The 19,855-nt window shown below is 38.0% G+C and overlaps 1 protein-coding gene across 5 annotated transcripts in view; it reads right to left on the bottom strand.

Moving 5' to 3' along the window:
• Positions 1-19,855, bottom strand: part of NRDE2 (NRDE-2, necessary for RNA interference, domain containing) — a 40,156-nt gene that overhangs the window by 6,663 nt on the left and 13,638 nt on the right. For 4 of the 5 annotated variants that reach the window (XM_075151294.1, XM_075151293.1, XM_075151291.1 and 1 more), the window contains 9 exons: positions 18,481-18,630; positions 16,520-16,982; positions 15,916-16,318; positions 12,155-12,288; positions 10,499-10,619; positions 8,349-8,524; positions 7,271-7,657; positions 5,288-6,216; positions 2,850-2,988 (listed from right to left, as the gene is read on the bottom strand). In XM_075151294.1, the coding sequence (XP_075007395.1) occupies positions 2,850-2,988; positions 5,288-6,216; positions 7,271-7,657; positions 8,349-8,524; positions 10,499-10,619; positions 12,155-12,288; positions 15,916-16,318; positions 16,520-16,982; positions 18,481-18,630 (2,902 nt within the window). Of the gene's footprint in view, positions 1-2,008; positions 2,320-2,849; positions 2,989-5,287; positions 6,217-7,270; positions 7,658-8,348; positions 8,525-10,498; positions 10,620-12,154; positions 12,289-15,915; positions 16,319-16,519; positions 16,983-18,480; positions 18,631-19,855 lie in introns of all 5 variants that reach the window. The other variant, XR_012673829.1, reaches the window with a different exon arrangement.

The raw sequence follows: 19,855 nt of genomic DNA, 5'->3' as shown, positions 1-19,855 counted from the left end.
AGTTCCAATTGTGTTTTCATCTTCCATATTGTACTTTGGATTGTACTTTGGAGAAGCAAGAAAAGAACCAAGATAACAAAACTGCCTATGTGAAGTTGATTTTATTTATATACTTCCATGGTGAACTACGGAAGAAACGAACATTATTGCTTTTTGGTATTATTCTGCAATGCCAGGTAGCATAACCTTTATATGCAGTTTTTAAGATTCAAAAATATTGTGAAAATTCAAGGCAATTTATAAAAGCTATAGCTATGTTTTCCCTACCATGCATTTATTTTGCATGTGGACTGCACCTTGCTTCCTCCAGTGTCAATCAATCAAAAAATGTTGGTCTGGTAAAGTTTTTATAGTATGGAGAAAATAGAGAGAAGAAAATATTTGAGGGGCCCACAAAAAATAGTATTTTTACCATATTCTTTATTCCATCATAAATCAAAACCATACAGATGTTCATGCGTTATTTTTTTCTAATTCAGATCTGGAAGTTGTTCTAGGGATGAAGTTAGGAAAGCTAAAGACCGACTGGAATTGAACCTGGCAAGAGATGTCGAAAATAACAAAAAGGGCTTCTGTAAGTACCTAGGTAACAAAACGAAGGGTAGGGAAAACGTGGGCCCACTGCTGAATGAGACAGGGGACCTGGCTACACAGGACATGGAAAGGGCTGATGTATGAAGGCCTTCTTTGCCCCAGTCTTTAGTAGCAAGACTGGCCTTCAGGAATCCCAGGTCCCAGAGACCAGAGGGAATATGTGGAGCAAGGAAGATGTACCCTTAGTGGAAAAGGATCAAGTCAAGGAATAATTAAGCAATCTGAAAATGCATAAGTCCATGGGCCCTGATGGGATGCACCCACAAGAGCCAAGGGAGCTGGCAGATGTCATTGTGAGGTCACTCTTGGCAATCTTTGATCGATCACAGCAATTGGGAGAAGTGCCAAAAGACTGAAGAAAGTCAAATGTCACTCCTATCTTCAAGAAGGAGGACCCAGGGAAGTACAAGGTCAGCCTCACCTTGATCCCTGGGCAGGTGATGGAGTAGCTACACCTGGAAACCATTTCCAGGCACAGGAACGAAAAAAAAATCATCAGAAGTAGGCAGCATGAATTCACTAAAAGTCATGCTTGACCAACTTAATAAACTGCTATGATAAAATGACTGGCCTGGTAGATGAGGGGAGAGGAGTGGACATTGTCTATCTGGACTTCAGTAAGGCCTTTGACGCTGTCTCCCATGAGATCCTCCTAGACAAGCGGTTGATGTAAGAAGTGGATGAGCAGACAGTGAGGTGGATTGAAAACCGGCTCAACATCTCGGCCCAGAGGGTGGTGATCAGTGGAACAAAGTGTAATTGGAGGCCAGTAACTAGCAGTGTACCCCTGGGGTCAGTATTGGGTCCAATCCCATTTAACATCTTTGTTAATGATCTGGCTGATGGGGCAGAGTACACCCTCAGCAAGCTTACGGATAACACAAAACTGAGAGGAGTGGCTGATACACCTGACTGTCGTGCTGCCATCCAGAGACCACAACAGGCTGGAAAAATGAGCTGACAGGAACCTCATAAAGTTCAACAAGGAGAAGTGCAAAGTCCTGCACCTGGGGAGGAACAACTCCATGCACTAATATATGCTGGGGGCCACCCCGCTGGAAAGCAGCCTGGCAGAAAAGGACCTGGGGCTCCTGGTGGACACTGAGTTGAACAGGAGCCAGCGATGTGCCCTTGCAGCAAAGACGAGCTGGTGGTATCCTGGGCTGCATTAGGCAAAGCATTGCCAGCAGGTTGAGGGAGGTGATCCTTCCCCTCTACCCAGCACTGGTGAGGCCACACCTGGCATCCTGTGCCCAGTTGCTGGCTTCCCAGTACAAGACAGACATGCACATACTGGAGAGAGTCCAACAAAGGGCCTCTAAGATGACTAAGGGACTAAGGCATCTCTCCTATGAGGAGAGGCTGAGAGAGCAAGGACAGCTCAGGGAGGGATCTTATCAATGTATATAAATACCTGAAGCGAGGATGTAAAGAAGAGGGAGCCAGGCTCCTTTCAGTGGTGCCCAGTGACAGGACCAGAGGCAACAGACAGCAACTGAAGCACATGAGGTTCCATCTGAACATCAGGAAACACTCTTCTTCTGTCAGGGTTACTGAGCACTAGCATGGGTTGCCCAGAGAGTTATGGAGTCTCCATCCTTGGAGATATTCAAAAGCTATCTAGACATTGTCATGGACAACTGGCTCTAGGTGGCCCTGCTTGAACAGTGGAGTTGGACAAGATGATCTCCAGAGGTCCCTTCCAACCTCAGCCATTGTGTGATTCTGTAAAGTTATACAAAATCAGGATCTAGATTTGACTGAAATACCAAAGTCCTCACAATTTCCTTGCAGAACCCTAAAGTAGGTCTAAAACATAAATAGAAGTCATCTTTGCTCATTTTACTTACATAAAAATAATAAAATCCTAAGTCCCTACAATTTGCTTCCTCTTTTCTTAAATTTTGCTCCCATGCCCACTTACCTTTATATTGTGAGTAAGACTGGGTGGAATCCATCTATTGACATCTTATGACATAATTTTTACCTATGTAAGATGGCAGCCACAATAACTTGCCTGCATCTATATTAAAACTACACTGCCAGAAGCTATTACTCCTTCTAATCCATGTGAATTACATTTTCCTTAATATTCCCAGCAATAAGAAGCATTACAATTCAAATATATCACCTTGGTATGGCAGCATTTAGTATTTCTTTTTTTATACAGTATTGTAGCTGTGTTCATGAGAAATTTTAAATAAGGTAAAAAAAAAAAAACCAACACAAACCAAAACTGATACTCTTCTTCTTACCAGAAAGTTCAAATACATCCTCCACAGCAGTGGACAATGGGTACCATTTTCACTCTGAACTGCGTGTTCAAATAGAGCTACAATCCGATTTGTTAACCCAGTTTCAGGAATAGTAGAATGTATTTCACCAACACCTGCCCTGAAACACAGAGGAAAAAAGAAACCACAATTCCTTAAACCTAAAGCTAAAGGACCACATCCAGGTAAGAGAGGATAAAGGTCAATGCACTGTCTCTGTTTACATAGCACTGTATATAGCCAGGTTTTTGCATTTCATGCTACAAACTCTGAAAGTTATAAACAGATTTTTAGCACTTGCTAATCTAATCAACACATTTCTAAATAGGAAAATCAGTTAAAAAAAGGTAAGTGAGGTATTTTTGTGAAAATTCTTTTAGCATGTTGAAAAATTAATCCTGTCCAACTGGAGGAGATAATTTCTCTTTGAGTACAATAATCCACTATCATATGATCTTAAAACACTTATCTTCATCTCCATTCAAGATCGTTTAACATTCCCAGCTTGGCATAGCAGCTCAAACCAAATTCAAGCCTAAGTCAGCAAGTCGTCTTCTGGTGCCCAGGCAAGCCTGTTCAAATTTATCCCTGTCACCTTTGTAAGACCATACGTTGGTCTTGGATCAAGGCCTAGATTACAGCTCTGGATCTCAACCATGATTACAATAATAATTTTCTCTTTCACCCAGAGATTCAAATCCCCTAAGTTCCAGGCCTCACACAAAAGCAGGTACTTATTTTTCACTGAAGCATTGGTTTCTATCTACAGCTGATACAGATTGGCTTATTTTTGATGCTTGAGCTTGAAGAAATAGCCTGGAGCACTCATGGCAACATCACTTCTGTCTGTGTGCATTCTCTTAGCCTGCCAGCTTGTTCCACTAAGCTTAACACTAGCTCCTAATTTCCCTCTTTTTTCAAGGGTCTTTGAGGTCATGTTTCCTCTCATATTAACCTTTGCCATGAGGGAAAACGATGTAATCTACTCTGCATGGAGTATCAGACATCTGCATGTCTGCATCCAGACATTTGAAGCACGGTACCTCACACTGACTTATATACCCTACTGTTTACCCTTCATGTTCATTTCTTTAAATGAATTTCATGCACTTAAACAAGCAGAAATACAAAACAGAATAGGAAATAGTCACACATAGTACAGACATTTTCTTAGTTTGTCACAACATCATAAAACATTAATTTTATGCATGACTGACAGGCCATTTATCTCTGTTGCAGAAGTTCAGCTCTGCTCTTGCAACATCCAACTTGTCCCCATACAAATATAACCTATAGGAAAGGCTATGCTAGCAGAGAACAATCTGGAAAGGAACTAAATGTCACAGAGAAAATCATCATTCTGGAATTTTAACATCAGTTTCCAGTAACAATAATGAAAACCTATCATAGTGTCAGTCTGTAATTAACAATAAATCAAATTACAATCCTCCTTTATATTTGGTGGCTGTAGAATTCCTATTACAATTTAGGATGACATACAGTGACAGCTCAGGAATGTCACTATCACGTATGAATGCCTATTGCCAGACTGTGGCAATCAAAGCAGTGGGCGCACTGTCATTTTAAAGTATCCTGATAATTCTGTAATTTCATCAAGTGTGAATATTGTAAGCTTATGGCTATGTAAAGCTTCCAGATAACATTTTCCTAGAAATCTCTGTTGCTATGTGCAGACACAAAGAACCAAGCTGCCAATGTTATTAGAGATACGTAGGTAGCAGTGCATAGGTAGCTCCAAGCAATGGGTAGGCAACAGTTAAAGACTAAGCTTTAAGAATGAACACATACCTCTGATCCCCACATCTCCTACCCCTTTTCCTCCTTTCCCAGGAACAAAAAATCTGAGCCCAGACCACACTGCAAATTCAGGAAATTTCTAGCCTCTTCTACCTAGCAACAGCTCCATATGAAAACTAAACTCTCCAGTACTCACTATGGAAACAGATCTGCCACAACTGTATTCTGTGATCCAGGAGTAAAGTAGGGCAGCGAGCTCAGTCAGAAACTGCAGCGTAGCTCCGTATTACGCTCCTTATTGCTGTAGTATTAAAATGCAGCAATTTCTAAACTCACAGTGTCTATCTTGGCCACCTAAGCAGGCTCTTAGTTATTTCAAAGTTACTTGAAGAAATGCGTACCATCATGATGTCAGTAGCAAGTAATCAAACACAAAGCAACACACAATCTGATCCAGTAGAAAGGACGTGAGACTATCGCCTAGGTCTTTAATTCGGTTCAGGATTCTGCCACTGACTCACTGTTCAGTCTTGAACAAATAACCTTTCCTAGCTACAGCTTCTTCATCTGCAAAATGAAAACTATGATAGCATTTTCTCTCCTCTGTTAAGTGATTAGACAGATCAAAAAAAGCATAATCATAAGGAGCTGCAAGATATTACCTCTGGACATTCTCAGTGAGTTTTTTTCTCATCTGCTCTGCTTGGATTGCAAACAGCCATGGCTCTAAAGAGTTAGTAGACCTTGTGACACCATCAAAAAATCTTCGTGCTTTGCTAGCACTGTGAGACTTCCTTTGGATGTGGATATATGACCTCCAAAGAGACTGGTTGCTAGGATACCGTTTCAGAGCCTCAGTTAGTGCCTCTCGCAGAGGACTCAAAGGATAAACACTAATTTTCATGTGGAATCTGAGTAAATTTGTATGCAGCACTGTGACAGCTTCAAGAGCAGTGGGAAAATTTTGAATGCCAAAATTCTCTCCAGTATTTTCACCTGTCTGTGGACCAGGAGCTTCAAGTTTTTCCGAAGTCTGTGCATATATTAATACTGCAGCATCAATCCCAACAGTCAAATACTGGAACAGTGCGTAACAACCAACCAAGTTAACCAGCTGATTAGCATCACTGACCTGATCCTGATCAGAAACTGGTGTTTTACTTAAATAATCTTGCAGTGCATGCTCATATGTTTTGCGAGCTTTTAAGACATTCACAGATAACACTTGTCCACTATACGGCACATACGGTCCACTTTCAGCCAATTTGGTCAATATATGAACAGCACGTGACGTAACAGCTCCGTCTGTACTTTCTAGTAGTTCCACTTCCAGCTGAGCATAAAGCAGAGTGAGGCTGCAGAGCTGGGGACTCTTCAATCCTCCTGTCCCTGCCATGCAAAGAGCTGTGTCAAATACCTTCCTGGCATCATCAATGTTACCAAGCAGCCATTCTAGGTAGGCATATAGTTTCCAGAGAGAAAGATGGTTTCGGTTGTCAGGTGCTTTAAGGAGATTCTTGGCCAACTTTTTACTCTTCCTCCCTTGTGCTTTCAGCTTCTTCTTGTTTTTTGCTTGGAGACACTGAACTACCTGCAGGGGAGGAGAAACAGAACAAATTTTGAGAGGGGTGGGAGAAGAAAGGAAAAAAAAAAAAAACCAAAACCTCACAGCATTTTTTAATTTCATTACTGTGTTTGTTTTCACATTGTTCTATATTTCACCACCAGCCAGATCTGTTGCTACTGAGTACTGTAAGTTGTCACAACTGCCTGTTGTCAGCTCCCTACAACATAGCCAAATTACACAGGCTTATCATTCTTACTCCTGCCACTGCCATTAAGTAATACCAAATTTCACTCTTTTAAAAGGCCAGCTGCTTAAATAAAGAGCTGCTAACCTGTAATGTTTGGGAAAAGGAAAATAAATGATCCTGTCTGGCCAGATGCAGCTTATGACTAGCACAATTAAACCTCCAAGTAGCTTTTCTCAGTGGGGAATGTGCTGACAGACGAATCTGGAGATTGGATGGGAAGATTACAGGAGATCTTCTGGTCAGGTAGTGTTTGGGTAAGAAACAGGGAACTTTTCCATAAGGAAACACAATACTAAACTTCCTGAAGCATTAGGAAGACAACCTGGACTCTCATCCTTCTGTGGGCATCTATTAGAGCAGTTTTACTTAAATAAATCCATATTCAAGTGATACAGTGTTATTTCCTTCAATAACACTACAAATGTAACTTGTACAGGAAGTAGTAAGTTTCTTGATAAGATGCTCTTATCATGGTATTGGGGATTATGCACTTAGTAGAATAGTTTGGTAAAAGTACTTGGCTGACTCACTTTGCCTTGTAAAAAATCACTTGCATCCATTCCTGTCTAGCATACAATGTATCATGTAATAACATTTATCCAAAACTGCAAAAAATACTTTGTTACATGTATGCCACTGTGTAACATGTACTGAAGAAAAGGGTTTGGGTTTTTTTTTACCCCCAGTGCAATCTTAACTGGCATTTCCTGATTTGAATACTTAGTCCTACAAGACTTAATTTTCATCAATATTTATTTTAATTCAATATAAACATTAATACACAAGAAAGCTACAGGTCACAAAAGTGATTACATGCAGATTCCTCATTACCTTAGATACTTCATACTGTAACCAACAAACGGACAGGTTAGATTTTTCCTTTCCTGAAAATAGCAGGAATAGAACATGAAAAACATTCTGTATGAACTCCTCTCCTTCTTTATAGTGGCCTATGTGATGTCTCCCTCGTAGCATTGTGTCCATATGACCAATACTGTTGAATCCAGAAAGTGGAAAATCAACAGAAGTCAGTGGCTTTTCATCAGAAAGCACACTGTCAAAGATGTTATTTTCATCCATGGCAATATAGAGGTTGGAAGGAAAGAGTTTACTTGTACATGGAACTCCCAGGAATTGCAAAAACGAGTACAGTAGTTGACATTGAAGATCTGGATTAGAAAGCTGGATTAAAGATGGTCCGAGATCATCAAATAATACCTAAAAAAATCCAAATTAAAACAAAATCCATTAATTTATGCAATCAAATAAAATTAGCAAACCTGTGATTTATGTAATTAAAGAACCTTTTCAAGTCAATACAGATTTATAATTACTATTAAATGGTAACAGAATGTCATTCAAATTAAAAACAGACAAGTTAAACAAGCAATGTGTTCTTCCAGTCAGACTGTAAATTTACTATCAAAAGATTTCTTTGCCATTGAGTATCAAAGATCTCCACAGAAAACTTACAAAATGAAGGTCTGAAAGATATTATTGCTTAGGCCATTTAACACATTTTTATTTGAAAATCAATGTCTGACTTGACCTATCTCCCAAGAAGAAAATAAAATCCAACTATCTGACTTGAAGGCAATAAAACCTTTGTTTAATGCATATATCTTCTTAAACACAGATTTCTGTGACATTTCCACATATAGATGAAAGAAATCACAGAACAGCAGAGACAGACTATTTGCCCACATCCCTTTCCAAAGTTTACCATGAGCTTCCTATGGATTTCAGAAGTCTCAGCACGAAACCTCAGGTAAATTTTGAATTCCAAACAAATAGAAGAATTTTTTCCAAATGAAGAAAAGGATTACTCTAAAATATCCATTGGCAATGAATTCAAATGAAAGGATAATTCGTCTTATCATCTCCCCTTGTTTTATTATATCACAGTGACCTGTCTTTCTGGATCTTCACAATCTTCTTCAGTTTCCTTTTTGGTTTTGTCTGGCCTCCAAGGTAACCAATGCCTTGCTTCACGAGAATATTCAATATCCAACCAAATATGCCACTTGGGGAGAGTTTTATCCTTTATTTCTTGATCCTCATCTATCTCTTCATCATCATCATCATCTAAAACCAAATCAAGACACACCCCCCCCCAAAATTATTAAAGAAAAATTAATCCACCAAATCCAAAGGCCAAACTTGACATACAACTTAACTACTTTAAAAATGTAAAAAAATACAGTGTTAATAAAACAGTCACAAGACGGAGCTGAAAATTTCCACATCACAATTCTGGGTTTTGACACCAACTCTGTAAGAGTGGGAAGTTTCCAAATTTTTTGAACCAGTGAATCAGTGTCAGCACTCAAACTTTCCCACAGAGGAGAAAAGAAAACACTGACATGCTGTGGACCACTTTTATCAACAGCAGTTTGCAAGCAACAGCCAAAAGTCAGTCATCTTTTTGTGCAACTTAGGTTCTTCACTTCATACCTGGGCATACAATCTCAAATGTGCTCTATGAATACTCATGTGCATAAAACATTTTGAGAAAACCACTGTAAGTAAAAAGTAGTACTATAATGTTAAACATTGCAAACCAAGCTTGGCAATGTTGCTTTAAAATACCTGGTATTTTCAAAATGTTAATTAATGTGCAATTGAAACAACCAATGTAGTTAAACACACACAAAAGGAAGTGCTTAACCACATCCCACTTTTATGATGATCTTTCTGGACTATTAGACACAATTAGCATATTTTTACTGTGACAGCAATATATTAATTCTGTGCTGAAACTGATGAGCACCTGCAGGCTAAGGGAAAGCTTGGTGAGATTTTTCAAATACTTTTTTCTTTCTTGTTGTTGAGGGAAAAAAAGTCCTCAAAATTTATGGTTACCTGCACTATTTTTTTTTGTACAAAAATCAGGCCATTTCTATGCCATCTCCAAATTCTTGATCCTGACGGTTGTCATTAACTAGGTGAAACACTTCCGCTCCCAGTTCTTAAATTTCAGGTAAAACAAACAAGTGGTGGCAAGATTTTTACTCTCTCTATATTTTTTGTGATCTATAGCGTCTCCTTTAATCAGCAACTCAATGAAAAATGACAGCATTTCCACAATCTAACCAAAGTTTGAAAAAAATTGACAGTTTTAGACACTCGACACTCGATTATAGATTGCACCTGAACTTTTGGGCTTGACACGCATGGAGAAAAGCATTGATATATGCTGGACCTGCCCAAGACTGGCAGTGGTCCTCTTCTCTATACTGAGTCTTCTCAATTTGTGGGCAAAATGTCTATAACCATCAGCAGTGGAACTGCTGACCTCAGTTAAGGGGCAAGGAAATTCCATCTTAATCCAGGGACAATTTTTTCGGTTCCTTTGTTTACTAAAAGCAGAGCCAACTCATCTTTGGTCAAACATGTTCAGCCCCCTGCTTCCTTTCAAGATGTATCTGTTTGAGAAATAGTCCTTGACATTAAGGGAAGCACTGTAGACCAGAAGACAAGATGGGACTAAGCAGCAGGGAGGCGTCTTCTGCATCCTGGCTCACCCAGAAGTACTCCAGCCAAGTGAAATGCAATTCCTTCGTTTTCTGCATCACAAACAGAAAGGAGAGGTTTTCCTCCTATTTCTGCTATATATTGCTATAAGAAACTGAAATCTGATTCTAGAAATAGAATCATTAAGCTAGGAATCCTTGAGGCAACTATCATCTAATACTATAATCCCACCTGGTCTACCAATATGATGAAAGGGTCTTAAGGAAAGTAGCTTCCTTCCACTTTAGATGGGTGTGGGTCTCAACCATGTACTCACACATTTAGCCTTTTCAGCACAGAGTGGAGGATATGCTATCCTCTCCCTTAATTCTCATCCCTAGGAAGGACAACAATATTCCATAAACAATACCATACATAGAACGCTCAACAGATGCTTTTCCCTGTGAAGTGTGATATACTTAATCTTGGTAAATATTTTTTAAAACTTGTATGCAAAAACATGAGAAGAAACAGCTTGTATCATTCCAATCAAAATGTTTAGAAGAACGTGTGGACATACAACTACACATACTGACATAGGCATACCAGGCTTAAGAGCAATCCAGCCACCCTTTTCTTGTTGGTGCATCCATGCTTTCCAGCCTCTTGCTCCTTTTTCTCCAATACGTGGTTCTCCACTATCCCAAAAGGGTTCAAAGAATTCCACCTGTTGTTTTGGGCAGGGGCAACCAAAACAAAACATATAGAAAAATAATTTTTGCTGTTGTACAGACACTACCTGCGTCAACTTAGGTTTTCCAGGTCCTGCAATCACTTATCTGGATGCAACTTCTGTATCTGAAGACTTTGTTAGATGCTGTTTAAGAAGCAGCAGGAACAACTGAGTACTTCAGCTATGCCCGTGGCACAGCAGGACTGTCATAAGCTCTTCCCATGAACACAAAGATTGTTTTAAAAAGCTATTAGGCTTTAAAGAAAGCAAAAGACTTTTGTGCCAAACGTCCTATACAGATCCTTCAAAGATAAGGATCTAAAGTCCCCAAGATGTGGCTTTCAGAAACCAAATCTCCCCTCCTCCTTATCTTCCATGGGATCATAAAGAATTTGGCTAATGAAATGATAACTCAGACAATCATACAACTATGGTCAAATCAAAATGTTACAGTTGCATGTAAATATGACTGGACTGAGGACAAGAGGAAAAGATCAGTAAGGAAAAGATTTCTCAGGTTTCAGGGTGGTCAACAACTTCAGGGCACTTTCCAGTGAATACGAAGTCCAGGGTTCTAGTCCTGACTTTGTAACTGCCTGTATGTAATCTGTCATCTTTAGATTCATCAATTCCTCCCCTGCTTAGCTCTAATAACCCTCTCTCTCCTGTTATATGCTTCTGCTGTGTACCAAACCTTGGTTTGGACATTGAGATGTGACTGTTAATACAAATATTAACAATAATATTTACTCTAGAGAGTAAAAAATGGGAGTCTCAGTAGTGGCTGCTGGGGAAGAAGGTGAGGTAATAGAAGGAAATTCAATTTCTGTCCTCTACAGTAGCCCACCTGCCTAACTGTGGCCCTCCTTACCACTCATTAAAAAGGAAGCAGCTCCGGACAATTCAGTGGGATGATGCTACATGAGCAACAGCCCCCTCTAAATATTAATTTACTGATTATTACTGGGGTGCATGGCCAACATTCTCCTCAGCAAATCAAGAGAAAAAGTGATTTAGTACTTTAACACAATAAGCTGAATACAATCTCATGGGTCAAATAAAAGGTACTTTACAGTGTGAAGGTGTTCCTAATGTAGCCATCAAAGAATTACTGAAAACAACAGATAACGGAGAACCCAAGAAATGTTTGCAAGAGCTGTCTAGAACAGAACGAGATTATAGGTCCTATCAGTTTTCTCCATCAACAGTAACAAAACAGCAGTAGTTTCAGGGAAAAAAACAGGGGAAATGCTAACTAGACACAGAAATTGGTCAGCTCACTTTTTTCCATGTTTAATTAGTAAAAAAGAAGACATGAAATGACTGGTTATCAACTTCTATTATATAGAGTAGAAGCAGCCATTTGGCGTGTAGTTCCAGAGAACGCACAAGCATTTTTCCAATGCAAGCATCACCTTGAAGAACTGCAAAGTAAGTTGTGATTCAATCCCCTTAAAAATTCATCAACATTTTTCTGTTACAGCATTCTTTGTAATGCACACGGACACCCATTTAAATGAAATTGTTACCTGTCCCCTTGTCGGCAGATCTTTTACACTGTCAGGTTTAAAGAAGGTGAAGTCAATCAGAGCCTGAAACAAAGACACTGCTTTCTCAGAATGGCCAGCCTGCCTCAGAAAGTGGCACTGCTGAATAAATATAGCTGTAAAGTAAAGAAGATGAAATTTTAATATTTCAAATAAATTTTGTTGCAAGTATTTTATTACAGCCCACAAATATACAAAAGACATACATGAAGTGCTGTAGAGCATAATTGTTTTGGAACAGTATCAAAATCCAAAACACAGGGAATAACTAGCATAAATGCATGTCAAAATTGTTGTAGTTTAATTAACTTTTAGACCTCCCACTTTAAATGTGCCAAAGAGATGACTTTTTATTCATGCCATACATGCACTATCCTTGTTGATGAATGAAAGTTATATGCAATGGTCCCAACTTCAGTTTATCCAACATCTGTCAGAGTTGTTCATAGCCCTCTTTGAAGATGCTGGGCATTATTACAATTCACGCAGTAAGTGATTACAACAAAAATCCTTTTTGCCTCATTTTTGCATGAGATAGTTATATTGGTAATATGTTGGTAATATACCATTTTCATTCCAACTGTCATTCCTATTTTCTTTTCCTTTACAGAAGAACTCAGTTAAGATAAGTCCAGTCTTTTGGTCAAAGTATTACTGCTTGAAAGTAGAGAAGAGTCCTATCCCCTGCTCTTCAAAAAATTATTTCTGTAATCACTGCCATATCCCTACTACACACTGAGCCTCAAGTCTCAGCTTAAAAAGTGAAGAAAAGCCCCAGTTCTTCTATTCATGTATTTGCAATGAGAGTCTTAAATGAAAGAGCTGGAGAAATAACAGGTATTATAAACACCTCTATTACTAGGCAGTTCAAGGACATTTCAGAGATATTCCATCACTCCAAAATACACTCAAGTCTTGACAAAACAATGGCTGTTCAAAAACCAAATTGCTTTAAATCATAATCTTAATTGGCTTGCAAAAAAACCCAAACCCCATAAATCAAGACTTAAATAATTCATTGATAGTTTTAAAAACAGTTCTTCAAAAACTATTGTTTCTTCACTAAATGCATCGGCTTTGGAAGATTTTAATTAATCAAAATATTTAACTGTCTAGATACACACATGTAACAACATAGGTTAGCATCACTTTCTTCTAATTATCATCTTATTTTTTAATACTAAGAAGTGGCAAATGATTTACTCCTTTTACCTGTATTCAGATTTACATCAGATGTGTGCACATAAAAATTTGAATTCAGCTAGAATATACAAACCAGGCATTTCATCAGATTTTCCTGCAAAGTCAATGATTGTTTCTGATAACAAAGACTCTTGAAATTTCTGAAGATATTTAAACAACAAAAAGTATCTTTAAGTATATAATAGAATCTTCTGAAGTATTTTAACCAATTTAGGCACTGTGTCCAACTGACACTGAAAAAGTTGTCCTTTCCTAGTTTCTCAGCTTCAAACAGATGAACTTTGATTAAAATAGTCTGAATGTAGAGAATATCTCATCAGGACTTGCTGCCAAACTGGAGCCAAAAATAAATTATAGCATAAGATTTTCTGCATGATAAAAAAGAAAAAGATACTTGAAGAAATGCAAAGATTAGCATTTTCTTTGTGGTAAAAGCTGAAAACAGCATGAATACTTAATTCAGTGCATGATGCTAAGACAATTCTGCAGCTGAACTGACCTAAAAGATAAGGATGTTTCTCCCCAACCAGTAGGTATAATTTGAAAAACAGGACTCCCTTTCCGCAGCAAAATTTGAGAATGCTTACCTTCATCTGGTTTATATTAACAGTTTCTAGTAAATTTAAAGTATTATGAATTGTTATCTCAAAATTTAAGTAAAAAATTATCTATAATTTTAAATTAACTTTTACCTGCTTTCTTACATTTCATGTTTTAAAACATCCACCTATTTCCAAGCAGATAGTACTGCGTACTGAATTGAACACTAGATGGCACAGTCCACCACTATTTAAAATTAGCTCTCACACTTTGTCATTAGCAAAGGTCAAAGGTTGAAGATACAAGCCTACCATACATACTGCTACTCACCTCATAATTAATTTGTGAAACTCTTTGTATATTTATCTTAACAAACAATTTGGTAATCTTCCTAATAAGTAAACTGACAGTTCAAATTCAGCCCAAGAATTAGATAGTTGAGTCACTAAAAAAAAAATCTCAGATCAAGAAATCTCCCCACTGGAAATTTCCCCACTCCTATCATTTGAATTCCAAAGGTGGGGGGGGAACCAAACCAAAAACCAAAACCCTCAACAGTGTTCATAAACAAATCACTATAGTCTTAATACAGAACAACAAGACATTAAGAGTGGAACAGAAATACAAAGTTGAGTTCATTTTCATTTTAACCTATCTATAGACATTGACAGCAAACAAGTATTTTGAAAAATGTCAATCAATCTAATATAGTTAAAGGAACTCCATTAAAAAACCCCCAGATTTCTCATAGCAGTTGACAAACAGTATTTAATGAGTCAAATATGTTCTGTGCAGGGAAACAAAATGAAAGAAAAACCTTCCTGTTTGAAAAAATAGATGCTGAATAAAACATTTGTCCTGAGAATCATTCATTGTGGTTAGTGTATAAAGTGACTGAAGTGTTGGAAATCAGAGACAGTAGAAGCAATTAGAAGGTATCAGGCAGTACAACATCCACCTGCCAGGAGACTATTTTTCCTTTACAGCACTTTTTCCAGTGCTTGATCCAAGATGAAGAGATCTGAACACCTGAAACTAATTTGTAACCCAGCATCTCAATCTATAAGTCCAGACTGGATATTGCATAACGGATAGCATCATTGCTCAAACAGCAGTTACATGACTTGGATAAAACTAGAGGTTCCTTGAACTATGCCGCACATGAAGAAATGTGGACTGCTTCATAATAGTCTCCTCTAGATTTAAAACAAATTTTAAAAGAAAACAAACCCACAAATATATTCATGGTGACACTAATATCTCCCCCTCCTCAGTGTATTCATAGATTAATAATCACAATGACCCCCTGAGGTAGGGAAGCAAAAATGAAATGGGATAGGTTAAGTCATTCAGCTCCAAATAAATTTAAAGCCCATGCCAGAATTGAGCATGAACTCGTTTCTTCCCTGGATCCAGTCCAGCATCCTAACCATCTGACTAATTTTCCCTCCAGGGATAATTATATAATAAGTTATAAGTGGTAGATATATGCATACAATAAATACAAAAGGCATGATCACATGGTATTACAGTTTAGAATTCTCCATCTATGAACTGGGATGCTCAAGAAAAATCAGATTTCCCATGTCCTTTCTGGATTAAAGTAATTAACTATAAAACTTTTGAACAGGAGATAATTGTTTCTTTCACAAGCCAACCTTTTTTTTTTTTTTCAAATAAACATTTTTCAAAGATAAAGGCACATCTCTCGGCTGTTGGCTGCAATTCTCCAGCCTTGACACTTGTACTGTAAACCACTCAGCCCATTAGACTTTACTGGATGTTCTATCACAAACTCTCCTGGGGAAGAAAAGCATCTGTTATATCCATATTTGGTTGGAATATCTGCTTTAATTCTCAGCTAAGAAATCAGGATGCCAGGCATTTTGAAGAGAATAAAAACTTCCTGTAATACACAGGAAAGTCTATTCTTATAGAGAATGTAGTCAACTCCTATTGAAGACCATTCTGACCATGACATGAAATAGAAAGAACCTTACCTAACATAGCTTCTTCTGTGCCAGGCAGTAGAGGATGTGACACCATACTGCCATCCTGTACAGCTGCCAGTGTAGTCAAACATTTTCCATAGAGACTATTGATTTTTGAAACAGAAAAGGTAGTAAACTGACTTTGACAGAACAGGAGATATTTCTTCCACAGCTCTGGATTATTGGGATGTAAGAAAATTAGCTTCTGCCATTCTTTGATCAAGGCTGGTGGTTCCCAGAACTCTGTGCAAAGCTTCAGCCTGGCAAGTTTCAGATCAACATTACTTGGATTGCTTTCAATTGCCCTCTCTAAAATAGCCAGTTTCTTTTCTAAGATTAACTTCAGTGATTTTCTTCTTACTTCCTGCTCTCCCTTACTGGCATAAGGGCTAGGTCCTCTCATTAATTCATCCTTAAAACAAAAAGAAAAATCATTACAACATTAGGAAGAATCATCACTAGAATCACAAGAAGAATGCTGACATTAGTGAAGATGAATTAACAACTCATTCTTCACCAATGGAAGATATACAGTCTAAATAAATGAAACTACAATATAATATTCATGTATTTATTACTTATAATAAGCAACCAGGTCTGTCAGAACACATACCTGAAAAGAAACAAATTCCATCCAAGCATTAATATCTCTTGGGTTTTCTCTGACTTTCTTGTTATGTTCTTCCACTTTTGTCATTAGAATGGAGTTAATTTTTATCCCAGGCTCTTGAATTGTTTGCTGCGTATTTACAGGCTCATGGTCTGCACTCTTGCACCCTTTTCCTTGTAGCCACACTGTAGTTGATGGATCATAAATCCCAAGAGGATTTACCTCCGCTGTGTCAGAAAGATCATCAGTTTCCATTTGGAAAACTGGTATAAAAGCAGTTGGGTCAGACGGAGAACTTTTATTGCAAACAGGAATCCCATCTATGTTCAGCATCTTCATATTGTTCTTTGTGAAGTAGCGCTCAGGTCGCCTCTGTAATTGCTTCCTTTTTGATGCAGAACTGTCCCAAGTTATACACTGTTTCTTTGCATCTATGCCAAGACATGACTCTCCTCTCCTTTTATATCTTAGAAGGAAAAAATACAATTAAACATCTTCTAAAACACACATTAGAAAAGATACCTCCTTTTTGAAAGACAGCATGGAAGAAGTACTTTAATTCAAATTGACCCAAATAATGTATGCATACACCTTCAAAAGTGTAAGACCTTGGCAACTTTCTCCTTATTTAAGACTTCAATTTATGTATTTTTCAGTGCCATCACAACTTTTATTATCATACTAAGCTTCCTCTGAGTTCAACAATATCTGTCATACTCAGCAGAAGAAAATTTTTTTTTTCCTCCTATCATTTTAAGCCATGTAGACAAACCTGGAGAAAGAAAAATAGACAGCATTATTTAAGATTATTTAGATTAGATTATTTTAAACTGAAAAATCAGACCCCAGTAGTTCAGTCCGATAATATCTTTCTGTATCCCTAAGCCTCTATCCATTTTATATGCCAAGAAGTAGGGGGGGGGAGGTGGAGAGGAAAGAGAGACCAGGTTCATAAAGCCCGCAATAATCCTATGGATTAAGAAAGGAAAATACCATCTTAAAATATTACCAAGAATGTAATTTCAGTGGCAGACATAGTGACGTGCAATGCTAAAATAACACTTTTCATCTCAAACAATAGCTGACAATCCAAAGGTGGCAGAAAATTGGAATGGATGGTAACCAGGCACTTTTACTGCAAAGGTATATACACTACAAAAATAAAATCCATAAATCCTCCCTCCTCCACAAATAATTACTTTTTATATATAGTAAACAATTTTCTTTGAGAACACCAAGAAAGTAAGTGTACATACATAATGCATGAGCCCAGCATAGGCTCCTTTAGAAGGGCTTCTCCGTTATTGCAGGGAAGTGTTCTGAAGGGTCATCACAGTACCAATAACCCACTAAGGATGTTGAATATGCAGTTTCATCTATTGTCATTTGAAATGTAGCAGTGCATGAGATAGATACCCTTTGGTACAATGTCTGGGTGATCTAACACAGAATCTGTTTGCTAAGAAAGTATCTGTACCTTTTTTTTTGCAAGGATATCAAACTACTCAAGTAAACAAACCTCTTGCCAAATCTAGTATGAAATAATCAGTACCTTCATTTCCCTTTCAGACACAGAAATAGAACAATAGAGATCAAAAGGAGCACTCGCCCGAAGATGATCTATAATGGAACCCTGGATTTCTGACCTCAAAACCATGCTTTTGCATCTGCTCCATGCTGCCACCTCCAGATGGCAGTTCTACAAGTTTACGTCTGCAGTCTACTACACAGAGAATGTTTTTAGAAAAAATGAAACTCATGCACTTTATTCCCATTATTTCATGGCATCTTTCACCTTTTAAAATATTTCTGCCCAATGCAAAGTCAAATTTTGAAATAAACCATTCAGTTATCTTATTTTCTCATCCTCAACATAAAAATTTCACAGCCAGACTCAAGTTATTGAATCTTGAGATAGTGACTCTGCGATAGTTTGAATACCAATAGAAGCCAACATATTGTACCTTGCTATGTCCCCTCGATACAGGGATTTGTAGGCCCAGTTTGCAGGGTCTGGTTTCTTGTCTATTCTGAAGGTTTCTGCTGTGAAAGCTTGGATATCATCAAGCCAAACAGAGCGACTGCTGGTAAGATTTGATGTTTTCTTATCTAGACTGAAGAAAAGGAGAAGTAGTATATTCTAAATATTGGTAGATATATTCAGCATTTACAAAACCCAGGAAACATCGCATTTCTGTAGTTCATAATAATTTAATTTACTCAAAGTCATGGTACATGATCCATTATTGCAAAGTCAGTCACAGGCTGGGAAAGAAACAACTAGAAATACACTAATAGGACCATCAAAACAAAACACAAACACTCCTTGGAATTCCAAAAATTGGAGTTAGGATTATGAAAAGTAATAACCAGATTTAACCAATTAATTGCTTGGTAAATTATAATCTAAAATCCATATATTATTACTTTTAAAATTTACTTTTGTCTTTCTTAATTGTAGCATCTTATTAAAAGAGGATAATCTGTAAGAGGATTATGTTGATTAGCTGTAATTATACGCATGCATTTTATAAAATTGTGTGCAAAGTGCTTTATGGATTACAGTTTCACAAATGAACTTAAGGGGAAATTGCCTCCAAACTGACCTTCCAGTCTGAATTCATGTTACGAATACATAACTCAGTAAACGAGTTTTATAGTCTTGAGTAGCTTTCTAAAATTTCACAAGACCTATTGCATTTAGAGCAATTTTGTGGTTCAGGTTGCAAAAACAGTCTCCTGAAAACTCAGTATTCTCCCAGTACCAAAAATTTATGGAAAGAAGTGAAAACAGACACCCTGAAAGAACTTCAAGCCTTTCATTTGGGCGAAAAACTGGCTGGTTGGCCAGTTGGCCATCGCAGCTCATGAACCAGGTTCAGCACATAAGTCCATTCCGTCCAGCCCAGACACCCTTCCAGCAAAAACAAGAGTGACTGGGCAGAGCAGAATGGTCTTAGCATCTCAGTGATTTTCATTGTGCTTCCTCACAGCCAAGTAAGCCTTCACCACCAATAACAGAGTCTTCATATGGAAGGTGGTGAGGGTAGGTAGAGGCAGCAGACAACTCCTCTGATACCACTGCTATTCTTCCATAGGGAAACAATGTTAAGAGCCTTTGGCATAGACACATGGCCCACAAGCCTATGCTCTCAGCTCCTGGTAAATCTGCCTTGGGAAAAGTAGAAAATTGGGGGAAAGTCAAGGACTGCCTGGACTACACCCCACTGTAGCAACAGTTCCTCAATGTCACCAAATCCTCAGTCTGTCCCCAGGAGCAGCTGCAGTGCTCTGAATTAGAGCCAGAGCTGCTGATGCTAAAGAAAAAACAGGAACTAG

Source organism: Calonectris borealis, chromosome 5 (genome assembly GCF_964195595.1).
Source record: "Calonectris borealis chromosome 5, bCalBor7.hap1.2, whole genome shotgun sequence".
Lineage (NCBI taxonomy): Eukaryota > Metazoa > Chordata > Aves > Procellariiformes > Procellariidae > Calonectris > Calonectris borealis.
Note: the sequence above shows the minus strand (reverse complement) of the source record. Positions and strands in the feature narration are given on the sequence as shown.